Here is a 12793-nt window from a genome sequence, read left to right as displayed (position 1 = left end):
GTGCGCAGCAGGCACGGCGGGGGACATTGCCGCCGCCCCATCCCTGCAAGCCCCGGCGCTCAGGGACGGCAACCGAGCCGCCAGGTGTCAAAGCAGAGCTGGCACACTTGACCTCAACTACGAAAAGCAAAATAAATCTTCGCAAAGGAGGCACGGAATAAATATGGTCTTAATAACAATGATAAAGATCCCGCCTAATCAATATGAACAAGACAGCGCGGTCGGTTTTCTGGCCGTTGCAAATGTGGCTAATGAATCACGCTCGTTTCTGCACCGTAACTGGTCACCCACTTTCTCGACAGCACTTTCTAGGAAGAACGCTTGTGTAGCAGGAAAATCACTTTTTCCAGATGCTTTTGAACACGTACAGGACGGGACTAGGGGAGGCCGTACCAAGCTCACCCACCTGTTCAGGCTTAGAGGCTGGACCAGGCTCTGTACAACTGGAACTGCCCTTGACACGGAACAAGTTCTGCCCTGGCTTATACCCCCCCACATCAGTAGTGGCTCGCGTGAGGTTTAAGGGCTTAAATCCTTATCGTAAAGCAGTAAACCTCCCAGGGAGCTGAGTAGGATCAAGGCTACAGTTAGGAGGAAATAAGCCCCATAGCGTCGGGGTCCACGTTAGGGCGATGCCAGGCTGTGCTCCTCCTCTCCCCGATGCTACCTCGGTAGAGGCATATGGAGGAGAGAACTCTTGGCACAAGCACCAGTTTCCTATCGGGATCACATCTTCCAGGACTGGGATCAGTCCACAAAACGTACCAACCCGTACAAACGCCACAGGAGGGAGCGCCCGTTGTGATGCCTCCGCCGGGTGCCCCTGCATTGGGGCGTGGATCGGGGCGGTGAAGGTGAACCCTGGGACAGGCCAAGACCGGGGCAGCGGCGGCTGCCCGCGGCGGGTCGGAGCTGCCCTCCTCAAGCCTTCCTACACACCATATTTATAGATTTCCCTGCAAGGCGAAGCAATCTCTGTCACTTCAGCACAGGAGTTCGCCCCGCCAATTCTTCTGCAAGCTAATCTCTCTGGATAGGCTTCTTTCCTTCCTTCATTACCTCATTCCCTCCTTCCCTTGACGTAAACTCACGTTCATTAGCGAAGTGACTTCTGGAAGTGACAGAATTTTGTTGTCCCAAGTCCAGTGTTGATTAATCAGAGATGATATAACCGGCCTACAAGAGGAGCCGCTTGCGGCTTCCTTCTCGGAGGCACATTGTTTTGTGTGCGAGAGTTACTTAGCAACTCCAAGATACGGGACTGGCTCCAAGTTCACAAAAAGTTGAAGAATAAATTTTGGGGAAATTCTTTGCTCACTAAACACGTTGTAAAACTGCGAGAGATACGCCCAGCCCCCATGCCAGAGCGAAGAAAGCGGGAAGCCCCGCTTGCAACGGACCCGTCTGTTGGCAAAGAAAGTTCGGGCTTGCAGCAAAGCTCCAGACGCACCTTTCTCCCAGCAAGGAAATCCGATAGGTTTATTGCCCCGTTTTCAATAAATAACCTCCCCGTAGGTCAGTCCCCGTCGCTCCTGTGAGCCATCGGAAGGGCTCTTGGTCTGCAAAAGGAAGCCCCTGGACGGAGCTGAGATTTAATCGCCTGGACCACGCTCTGCCCATCACTGCTGCTCACCAGCCAGCACTCCCACATCTTCCCGGCCTTGGTGGGGAGCGTCAGCGGGGATTCCCAGCACCGGGAGCGGGGAGAGGGAGCAGGGGCAGGGCCTTGCGGGTCGGACCCTGCGGCCGGAGCGGGCTCTGCACCCTGGGCCGAGAAGGAGGGGACGGGTGTAGGGCGGGGTGGCCATGCGAGGGGACGCCCTGGAGCAGGGTTGGGGCCGGGGGCTCTGCCGAGCTGCCCCGGGCACTTCTCCCAAGCGCGGATGAAGTCAAATCCCAAACCCTTCGCACCAGCGGGCTCCGTCCGGGACAGGTGTGTCCCAAGGAGGCTCGGCAGCCCGGGACCTGTGTCCCAGGGGTGGCCGGCACCTGCCGCCGGCGAGCGGCTTCCCCGGGCTGGCGACACATAGCCCCGTGGAGGGGCTCAGCCACTCCCCGCAATCCCCGGCCTGGGAGGGTTTTGCCACACGGCGGGGTCCGGGGCAGAGCGGGAGGCATTTATTTGGTTTTGTCAGTTTGTTTTGGTTTTGTTCGAGTTTTTGTTTAGTTGTTGTTGTTGGGTTTTAACGTATGAATCCTTTTTTTTTTTTTTCTCTTGAGAAAGGAAAGAAGTAAATCTGTTTCCTTGCATAAAATAGAAAGATGTTTGACAGGCATGAGGGGGAGAGACCGCGCCCGAGCAAGAACCGGCGCAGAAGGAGGTGAGGCAAAGCTCCCAGCGGGCGCAGGTACCTGTTGTAGGGGGTCCGGAGGAGCAGGGCCTGGCTGCCCGTGCAGCTGTCGGTGGGGGTGTGACAGCCGTACACCGGGGGAGGCACCGAGTACTGCTGGTCCCCTGCAGAGAAATCAGCAAAGAGTTAAAACCTGCGGCCACCGATCCTTCCCCCCACCCTGCGCTGCAGAGGGGGCTGCAGGGCCCCGTCCTCCAGCGTGTGGGTAGCTCTGGCTCTGTGCCAGGACCGCAGAGGGGCAGCTCCGGAGTCACTCCGAATTGCCAGCGCACTTTGAGACGGGCCCCCGCTCTCCGCACCCCGCGGAGGCTGAAATTACCTAGCGAGGGCTGCTGGCTGATGGGGTCCTCGTGTTTGAAGGAGTGGTTTGTAAACTGAGCGGCGTGGTGAGACGGCGTGTGGCCGTAGCTGGGGGTCCCGTCAAACGCCACGGTGCTGTAACCTGCCGAAGAGAACACAGCGGGGTTAGGAGGAGCCTTAAGCCCGCTCGGCCACCAGCTTCCCGTGAAGCTTCTCCGAGGAGGCGTCGAGGGAGAGGAGCCCACGACCGGCCGAGAGCCACAGGCTCCCCCCGCCACGCACCCACGGCACCGCCGCGGCCTGCCGGAATATTTCACGTGTATTGCACCGTGTTGTTCTTTCCCCGGCGCTGCTGCCCACGGTGGGTATAAAGACACAGCGAGGCCGAGCCCCTTGGTTCAGTCTCCCACCGCACCCCGCTCCCCAGCACTCGCACTTGGCAAGGCTGGGGGCGCAGGACGGTGCGGGGAGGACCCCCTGAGACACCCCGCCCCAGGGAGAGGTGAGGCGGGCAGCCCGCTCCGAGGGGCCGAAAGTCGGAAGTCTCGTTCGTGTTTAAAGAGAACAGATCGGCTCCGGTAATAAAAAGGATGTTTTCATTAATTGTTGCTCATATTGAAGAGGAAGATTCCCATCTGCTCAGTGTACTCCTCTGCCGTTTCCAATTTAGAAGTTACCCTTTAATCTTTTTTTTTTTCCTATTATTATTATTATTTTTGTTTTGTTTTTAAGAGCGGCTTTTTGAAGAGTCTGCAATAAAGAGGCGGAATGTTACATGCAAAAATAAAACTCCTCCTTTCAGCGAAAATTGCTCTCCAAAATAATAAACAGCCTATTTTGTTTCCTACACCGAGCAGATTCAGATGGAAAGAGACCACCTCTGCTGACCCCGGGCCGACACGAAATCGTAAATCAGGTGCTTGGACACCAACTTTCATTAATGACTTGGAGCTGGCTAAACAACTTCGGCTAAAAAAGTAATTACTAAGTAATATTATCTCAGAGGCTTCTCGGCTCATCAGCATTACCCCGAGAACCAAACTCCTCCGAGAGTCCCTCTTTAAAAAAAAAAAAAAAAAAAAAAAAGAAACACCAAAACAAAACAAAAAGTCCGACGCGGGCTGGGAAAAAAACCCAAAGAGACGAAGAGCACTCCTTCCCTCACACCCTGCTCTCTTAACTCGCTTATTCCAGCCCGGGCATCCTCCACAGCCCCGTCTGGATGTGGCATGTGGCCGGAGGGTGATTTTGTTGGGTGAGAGGAAGCACTCGGGGCTGTTTTCAGGCTCCTGTCTCAGTTCCCCTAGGTGCGGAGTGCTCGGCGCGGTGCAGGTCTCTCTTCCACCACCGCCGATCGATAATCACAGGGGGATCCAGAAAGAATAAAATGAAGAGGCAACAAAGAAATCCAGTTGTTGCTTCTTCTTTTTTTTTTTTTTTTTTTTTTCTCTGCAGAGAGCCTGCATTCAGCGACATTATATGAATGAACTAACCTGAGGGGCTGCGCGGGAGAAATGGAGGGAACAACGGGGAAGAAACTAACAAAAAAATCCAGAAGACTTTGAAACCTTCACCTGCGCGATTATTTTAAGCCGGCCATGACACTGCGGGGCTGTGACAGTAGTGGAACTGATTCGTCCCCGGCCAAATCTCTCTCGCATCCCCCTCGACACAGGAGCAAAGCTCCTTTCACGGCGATGCGAGCAGCGCTGACAGGCCGGTACCTTACGGACTCCCATCTCACAGCTGTTTCTCACTCCTTATCTCCTCCCTTAGCCCTCAGGGTAGAGGCTCAACCTTCACCTCCCTTTTCCCCATTTCCCTCTGCCTCTTTTTTAACTTTCAGAAAACACTGACACTTTCTACGTTACTTTTGGCCCGACGCAGACTTTCGGTGACCTTCAGAACTCAACTCGGAGAATAACGAGGTTTTGGCCGCATTTTCCGGTGTTGCCTGACCCAAAGCTTCAGGAATGTGATAAGAAAGTTGAGTTCTGAACCGAGCTGCCGATAGTGAGGTCTCTTTAATTAGGGCGTTATCAGAACCAGGCCTGATTAAAATGTGCTGAAAATAATTGAAAGTTGTACATCTGGAGTAGGGGGCCCGCTGGAGGCATCCAGCTGTTGGAGGAGCCCAGCTGGATGAAAGAGAGAGAGGCGAAAGAGAAAAGGAAAATTGGGCAGAGGTTTCAAAGCCTTAGCTCCCTAACCCACACCCCATCCCAGACTTAGCAGTAATGTCATCGCAGAGCCAAGGTAGAGTCTTTCCCACGGTCGAAGGAACCGGCTGAAAAAAAAAAAAATAGTTCAACCTTGAGGAGAGTCAAAGCAAGAACATTTTATCCATCCACGGGGGAAAAAAAAAATCAAACACCCTTCGCCGAATTTCTCCTTGCCAAAGGAGCTCGCTGCGTGTTTCCGAAAACAGTAGTGGCTGAGCCCCAGTGCCGCCCGTGCGGGGAGGCAGCCCCGGGGGCGCAGGGACCGCACCCGCGGCGAAGCCGCTCGGCCTGGAAGAGCCCGGCAGGGAATCAGGACACGGCCCCTGCTCCCCGGAACGGTGCCTTCCTCCAGGCCCTTGCAGGGCTTCCATGTCCCCGGCCGGGGCTGTGCAGAAGTAAGGCGGTGTGGCCCCGGCTCTGGGGCACGCACAGGTGTGTGTCTGCAGAGCTTGTGCTGCCGCAGGCCCAGCACCGCCCGCAGACCCAGCTAAGCCCAACACGGGCTCCATGGTTTGGTGCATTAAAGGCTCCGTTTCTCTTCGGAGTGGTTAAATTCAGGCGACAGGATGCCGCACGGTCGCAGCTATTTTGTCCCTCGCCCACCCGCTCACCCATCCAGGGCCGAGCTTACTTCCGTCTGCCTCCTCTCCACCTTCTCGTCTCTATTTCGGCCCAACGGTTACAAATCCCCTCCGATGTCTAAAATCCTTTCACATGTCTTAAAAAAATATCCCCGGCAGAACTCTCTGGCCCAGTGTGCTGGGGCGGTGGCAGGGCGCTCCCCGCCGGGTTCTGCCGATCGGAGCCTGGGTCCTCGCTCTCAGCCCCGCGGCCGAGCCTCCACCCGAGCTCCAGGGATGTTGCCGTTCTCTTCGCAGCCTGTCTCGGTGGCACGGCCCTGGCACCCCGCTTCGCGATTTCCGACGTTAGAGCCGGCGCTGGGCGGACAGTGGGTGCAGGGGCCGGGGGACGAAGACAGCGGTGGCACCGGGACAGCGACCCGACACTGCCAGGCTGAGAGGCCCGTGCGCGGCCGCACAACCGCTTCCCCTCCGCCGCCATCACTTCTCACTGCAAACGTCTCGCCGGCCCTGGGCCACTGCTCCGCGGCAAGCACAGAACGCGACCGTCCGGCTTCGGCCTCCGCTCTGTGTCTTCGTCCCTGCCTCCCTTCGTCAGCTGCCAGAAAACCGGGGACACCCCGAATAGCCGGGTCCTTCGAGGGCGGTCGCCCTCAGCCCCTCTCTGTGGGTACGTGGTTACCCCGACGCGCACAGCAAGCCCGAGCTGCGGGCGCGGGGGACCCCGCGCCAAAATCGGCGAGACCCTGGCGAATTCCCCCCGCTCCGGCCGGGTCCCGCACCCGCCACCGCTCCCCCGTCCTCCGAGTCGCGGGGTCGCGACGGCTTGAGGCCCCCGGCCAGACCCCCGGAGCCAGGAGTGCGGGGCAGGCGCTCAACAACACGGGCCCAGTCGAAGGAGGGGGGGAAAAGACCCGAAAGGTCTCAGGCGAGCTCTCCGCACGCTCGCCCCCTCTCCTTTCTTCCTCGCGTTTGCACCACCAGATGTTTATACCGCAGCCACTGGAAGAAAAAAGATTAGATGATGATCCCCGTGCCACAAGCAGGGGATGACCCATCGCCCGGCCATGCAGCCCACGGGAATTTCTCAGGGCGGTGCAAACACCGGGGACCGCAGCGAGCCAGAGCGCAGCCTGGCCGGGCCACGGAGATGCCACAAAGAAACTATGAGGTGCCCCTGTTTGCGTGCCCCGGCCTAGGGGCATTCAGCCCTCCCGAAGTTAATTCGACAAAGGGCTTGGAAACACTAACGTGCAGACAGCGGTTTTCGGTCTCAGGAGACGCATTAGAGGCAGCAACCTCCCCGCCCCCCCAAGATTTGTAGGGGGAATTGTATCGGGGCACCGGCCCCATCCGTTCCAGAACTTGTGCCGTGCCCGAACAAACCTTTGCTAGGCGAGAGGCTGCTCCAGCCCGGGGAGGGAGGGCTCCAGCCCGCCTGGCAGAGCCGCCCGCCGCAGCCCGCTGCCCCACAGGAAGGGTGGGGGCAAACAAGTCGTGGCTCCCAAAACTCCCCAGAGCGACGCGGCTGCCGTACATGGAGGAAAGGATGCACGGGAGGGCTGGCTCGCTTAACCCTGCCCGGCTGCTGCGGAGAGAAAGGCTGGGCTTGGTGTTTACATCAAGCGCGGCCCGGCAAGGCTATGCGGACGCCTCCGGGGGCCGCCCCCCCTAGCCCGGGGCGCCCGGCAGCGCTGCCCTTACCCTGGTTGCGGATGGCTTGCTGGCTCTCCAAGCAGTTGGGCAGGTAGGGCGCGTTGGGGAACATCCGAGCCTGGCCGGAGGGCGGCTGGCTGGGCGGCGGGGCGCCGAAGGGCCCGTAGCGGCAGGCCCCGGCCGTGCCCGTGAACTGGCCGGAGAAGTGGACGGTGAAGGCGCTCAGGTATTGCTCCTCGTGCGGGTCCGACCCGTTCCAGCTCGGCTCCTGCTTGATGAAGGAGTGTGGCCCCAGCGAGCCGTAGGAGGCCCCCGGGGGGAAGTCCAGGACGGGAGCCCACTGCGCCGCGCTGCTCACCGGCATCGTGCAGTTGCTGTTGCCCGGCAGGGAGGGCACGGAGGGCAGCAGCGCGTTGAGGTCTCGAACATCGGAGCCCATCTGCTCGCAGACCTTCTGCCTGCCGCCGGGCAGCCAGTCTCCCCCCGGGCCGCACTTATTCCAGGACACCTGGCCCCTGCCCGCCAAGCCGGAGGCCGGCTCCGGCTGCAGGCACCAGGCTGGCGAGCTCAGCCCTTTGGGGGAAGTTTGCTCCGCAACGCAGCTCCCCGGGTCCAGCCCTGCGGGAGCCGGCAACAGCGACAGGGAAAGGTTGTTCTCCAGGATCGCCTCCGGGTGCAACCCGCTCGCAGCGTAGGGCAGAGCGGGCTGTGCGTGTCTGTGTGTCCGCCTGTGCGTGTGCGTCTGTATGTGCGTGTGTCCGTCGGTCCGTGCTCGGGGGGCACAGGCGACTCGCACGCCTCACCTCGGATGCCTGCTCATCCTCAACTTTGCAAAGCTCAAATAGAGGCGCTTGCAGGGGAGGAGGAGTCAGCCACGCCGATCCTCCATTCACACAACCTCCGCCGAGGGGCTGCCCACAGCCCTCTCTGCTGAACCCAGCCGGACCAGACACGCGGGGGAAGGGGAGGGGGGGACGAGGAGAGCCGGGGATGGAAGGGGAGAGGTTACTGTACGAGAATATATCTCCCCTACACATCACTCCCACCCTTCTTCTGGTGCAAGCGACACTAAATCTCACCCTAACGTCCCTTCGCTTTGGGAGAGACTTGCGAGACTGTTAGAGGGATCCAAGAGGCCAGTAAGTACGTGCTGGATGACTTCCCACGCCAGTTCCGTGCACGTCCGTGTGGACTCCCGAGGGCGGCGGGGTCGCAGGCCCTGGGGACGGCGGGCAGAAGCCTCCGCCCTTGTAGGAGCCAGGGGAAGTGACCCAGCCCGGGGCGGGCGGACCCCGTCCCTGCAAGGGGAAAGTGTCTTTCCAGGTGCGTCTCCCGCTCTGGCAGGAACCCGGGTCCCCCTGAGCTCCTGCGGGGTCCGGGCTGCCTGCCCGCCCCCCCGCCCCCGCCCTGCTGGCGCTCCCGCGCCGCTGGCGCTCCCTCTGCGGCTGCGCCTCAGGGGCCGTCGGGCCGCAGTTCGTCGCGCAGAGCCGGCCGTGCCGGTACCGAGGGCTCGCCGGCGAGGGGGCGGGAGGGAAGGGCACCCTTTGCGAGGGGTTCTGGGCCAGCGTGGGCCCGGTCCCAGCCCCGTCCCTCCGACCTGAGTGCGAAAGGGAAGGAAGTGACTGGGCGGGCGGGGGAGGATCGCAGCGCTGTAAGTAACCTGCTTTTGGGAGATTCACCTGGCACTGCTTCTTGAAGCCCCGCATTCTCTCTTCCCTCCCCAGCCTCCTGGACAGCAGCTCCTCAGCATGCATCCCGGGGGCGGCGGCTGGACAGCCTCCGGTGGCATCTTACACGATATCCCCGGACGGTGCTCCAGGCGACACGGCGGGTTTCGGGTCGGCCCGGGCAGCGAGGGATGCCATGATTTCGGCGGTGCGGGACCGGCAAGGAGCCCCAGGGAGGGCTGCAGAGCCCGGCGAGAGGTGGCGGTACCTGCCACAGCCAGGAGTCTGCTGGGACTCGGGGCAGAGGCGAGCCCGCAGCCTCCCCCTCGGGAGACGCTCTCACCAAATGCGACAAGAGGGATTCTGCCGTCATCCTTCCAAACTACTAATTAATAATCACCCGGGCGGGGGGATGGGGGAGGGTTGCTCCTACAGGCACGCGTGGGACAGCTCCTGGGAGCTGCGCCCCGATGCAGTGTCCTCGCAAAGGCAGAGTGTGCGGGAAAAGCACCGCAACCCGCGGGCCCTTGCGCATCTTCTTCGTCCGCTATTTAAACCCGCGGAACGGAAAGCGTCTCCAGCAGCGCGCAGCCTCCTGGCCGCCTCCCCCCCCCTCTGCAGCTGCGGGAACCAGGGAAACGCCACGAACGTTTATCTGCCGCTGGGAAGACCGAACCCGTTGTCTTCCCGGTGACAATATATACTTCGATATTTCCTTGCCTCCGCGGCACTGAAAGTTACGGCAAGCATCGCCAATCTTGAAACCCTGTTTTAAAATTCGCAGGGTGAATGGTACAACAAAATAAATTAAAATAGCTCGTTATTTGAGTAGCCAAATATAATTTCACTTTCTCTTTAAGCTCTTTAACCAAAACCGTCCGTGTTTTTTTATTAGTGAAATTACTTTAATTTTCACAAACTGTCCTCAGAGAACCCCGTTTTAAAATCTCTCTTTCGATGCGTAAATTTATTTGTTACAGAAACCTACATGTAACGTAAGAGCGAAAGATTTGTTGATTATTTTTGTCGATATTAAAGATCGTCTAAGTTTACAGGATCTGCCGTTTCTTCTGAGTACACACAAAACTAAACCACTCCCGGGCGGCATTTGCTAACGCAGCCCATATTTGTGCTGACACCGCCGGCCCCGTCGCTTGGCCCCGCTCCCCCTCCCTAAGCACCGGGGCTCCCCGCACCCCGCACTCACCCTCCGGCCCGGTATCCGCACCGGTACCGACACCTGAGGTCGGTCCCATTCATCTCCGGCTATAAAATCGACAACGTACATATCGTAATAGAAGCCTTTGGCCAGCCTAAGCGGAATATTTAATTTCCCGTTGAAACTAGACCTCTCCTGGTACAAACAGAAAAAAGCCTTTCCCGCAGCGGACTGTTCGAAATAGTGTGGTTTTTTTTCTTTTCTTGAAAGCACCTAGCTTGATAAATCTTCTTGAAAGGGAAAGATGCTTTCTTGATCGCTTAGGTCTGCGTTATTTCACCTGCAAGGAAGCACTGCCGAAGTCCTTCCCAATCTTCGCCCCTCTCGCCCTTCCCAGCGGTGAAACAAGACCCTTTGGCCAGCGGCGCATCCTCCCTCCCCGCGGCTGCCGGCAGCGAGGTCGGGGAAAGCAGCGCTCTGCCGGGGAAAGCAAGTGCTCGGCCGGGGGCTCCGGGGTCGCCCGTTCAGCCCTGCGCAGCGCTGGCAACGACACCTGTGCCCTCCAGGCCCGCCTCAGCCCTGCGGAGCACGAAGCGGGCCCGACCCAAACAGGGCTGGCGCGCCGCGGGGATGTCCAGGGAGAAAAAGCGAGCGGTGCAGCCCGAGGAGAAGGAGGGAAGCCCCGAACCTTCTTCCACTGGACGGGCTGGGGACTTTAGGGAAGCGGCCAGCACCACTTTCCGCAGCCGTTCTCTTCTACATAGTACCAGGGAGAGACACAAACCTCCCGCCCCGCTGCAAAGCGAGGGCACTTTTCTAGCCCAGGCCGGGAGTGCTGGCAGCAGGTCCCCTCGGGAGCTCCCCGGCATGCCGAGAGGAGCTGCTCTGCCCGTGCAAGGGACATCCATCCCCGGAGATCCCAACCCCGATTCCAGTCGCACTTCAGAGTGAATCACCCCATGTTCCGCAAAGCGGGCGCCCGCGTTCGGGCCTCGGCGCCCAGCTAAGAGCAATGGCAAGAGAGGTGGCAGTTCAGGGACCGCATAGCTTTTGCTGGTGTCCACACCCAGGCAGTCCGGAACTTTTTGCCCCCTCCCCTCCAAACTCGGTCCGATCCAAATCTCTGCCAGGCAGCAATCAGCCTTTATTGTTTTGCCCGCTATTCCATAGCTATGGTAATTCCTGATAATGATCAATCTTCGACTGTGCTCGAAGGTATGCTCTACAAGATCGCACAACACATATTTCCTGGACGGGATTATTCTACCAAGAGTCTCACTCGATCCGCGGCAAAACGGGTTCGGGAACCTGCTCCAACCTGAGCTGAAGCACCTCCCCAGCCGGCGTTTCCCCGTTCCGCTTTCTCTCCTGCCGTGCTAACTAATTAACAGTCCAGTAGTTCTTACTACACTTCACTAAACTCCATAAATGATCCCCTCGCGTCTCGGAGGTGGGGAAGACCGACTTTAACAGAGATAAATCCCCAGCCTTTCCAATCCCGCTCGAGCCGGTCACAGCACGCAGGGGGATCTGTCTCCTTTCACTCAGGGAGCTGATCAAAGTTTGATTATTTAAATGCCAAGAGCAGCAGAAACAAAACGGCGGAGTATCTCCAGGAACACAAGGCGCAGAGGGGCAGCAGCTCATCACGACGGGCCCAATTCTGCATTACTCTCTGCCCCTCCGCCGATCACTGCGGGCACCACGGGAGTCAGGAGCCTCCGGCAAGGCCGGTCCCAGCTTTCCCTGCCTGGGCTGACGGGGGCACTGACACGCTTCCGAGCTGGGAAGAGGGCATTTTGTTTATCCTTTGAGGGGGAAAAAAGCCTTTTTTGATGGCACCAGATGGGAAAGATGCGTGGCCCCTCTGCTGAGAGGAGCAGGGCACAGGCCACCCCGGCCGCTGAGGTTTCTCCGCGGGCTGGCAGTGGCGAGGTTTGGGAACAGCCGCGCCGGGGCTGCGCGGCGGACGTCGGCGCCCGGGGACCTGTACACCTCTCGCGGATCTGTACGGCTCCTTCCCCCGCCCCACCGGCTCCAGCACTCGGGGGAGCGCTGCCGGGGGCTCCGCCAGCTGAGCGGTGCCAGCTCTGAGCGCGTCCCCCGGCCGCGCCCCCGGCGGGCGGTGCGATCCCCTGCAGGCCCCGCCGGCCCGGCAGCGGAGAGCAGAGCGGAGCGGCAGCGGCGGCGGGGCGAGCTCACGGCGGCCTCCCCAGCGCCTCGACCGCCGTGCGGAGCGCCGAGGGCCGGGCCCGGCCGGTGGAGTTCAGGCCATTATTTTACCGTAAATCTTTGAAACGCTGGAACTAATTACGGCTAGGATATGTCTCAATTTGTTCCGCATTAGTGCCGCGCCGGGACGCAGGCACCGAGCACGGGAAATTGATGAGCCAGGCCCAGCCCAGCCCCGCGGCGGCCCGTCGGGACCGCGGCCCGGGCCACGGCCGGGCCCTGACCCCGCGTTCAACCCGGCGAGCGGCCCGGGGGGCGGCGGCGCTCCGGCTCCCCGGTTCCCCGCCTCCCGCACCTGCGGGCCCCGCCGCTCCCGCCCCCGGGCCGCTCAGCCCCACTCCGCACACACACACAGACTGTGCAGTGCCCGCTGCAGGGCCGGAGCCGTGCGAGGTGGGGCTAAAGTACGAGGTACTGCGAGGGCTTTGCTAAATTTATTGGCATGCTGCTAAGGCGAAGCTCGGTATAAATCACGGAGCTGTATAGGGCCATAAAGCATCCCTATGTGTCCTGCTCTCGCCGGGGTTCTGGGGAAAAGCGCTCATAGAAAGCTGGGTATCAGTAACATCTTTCGGTTCTGGTGTATGTGACGTTTTAAAAGTCTTAGATATACAATTGGATACAG

The 12793-nt window shown here is 59.8% G+C and overlaps 2 protein-coding genes across 12 annotated transcripts in view; one reads left to right on the top strand and one right to left on the bottom strand.

Moving 5' to 3' along the window:
* The window catches only part of WT1 (WT1 transcription factor), a 67105-nt gene that overhangs the window by 30728 nt on the left and 23584 nt on the right, over positions 1-12793 (bottom strand). For 4 of the 8 annotated variants that reach the window (XM_065065372.1, XM_065065373.1, XM_065065371.1 and 1 more), the window contains exons 1-3: positions 7159-8093; positions 2671-2793; positions 2353-2455 (exon numbers count right to left, since the gene is read on the bottom strand). In XM_065065372.1, coding sequence (XP_064921444.1) covers positions 2353-2455; positions 2671-2793; positions 7159-7549 — 617 coding nt within the window. In that variant the 5' untranslated portion in view covers positions 7550-8093. Of the gene's footprint in view, positions 1-2352; positions 2456-2670; positions 2794-2933; positions 5474-5504; positions 6789-7158; positions 8094-8789; positions 8928-12793 lie in introns of those variants that run through there. The other 4 variants (XM_065065374.1, XM_065065376.1, XM_065065375.1 and 1 more) reach the window with 4 other exon arrangements.
* LOC135579619 (uncharacterized) lies at positions 6844-9829 on the top strand. Of its 4 annotated transcripts, none has more exons than XM_065065378.1 (2): positions 6844-7201; positions 8835-9829. In XM_065065378.1, the coding sequence occupies exons 1-2, from the start codon at positions 7098-7100 to the stop codon at positions 9469-9471; spliced, it is 741 nt and encodes a 246-aa protein (XP_064921450.1). In that variant the 5' UTR covers positions 6844-7097; the 3' UTR covers positions 9472-9829. The 4 variants fall into 4 exon arrangements, 1 of the variants encoding a protein (XP_064921450.1); XR_010473121.1 differs by lacking the exon at positions 6844-7201 and adding an exon at positions 8079-8249; XR_010473122.1 differs by lacking the exon at positions 6844-7201 and adding an exon at positions 8079-8253.

This window comes from Columba livia, chromosome 5, assembly GCF_036013475.1.
Source record: "Columba livia isolate bColLiv1 breed racing homer chromosome 5, bColLiv1.pat.W.v2, whole genome shotgun sequence".
Lineage (NCBI taxonomy): Eukaryota > Metazoa > Chordata > Aves > Columbiformes > Columbidae > Columba > Columba livia.
Note: the sequence above shows the minus strand (reverse complement) of the source record. Positions and strands in the feature narration are given on the sequence as shown.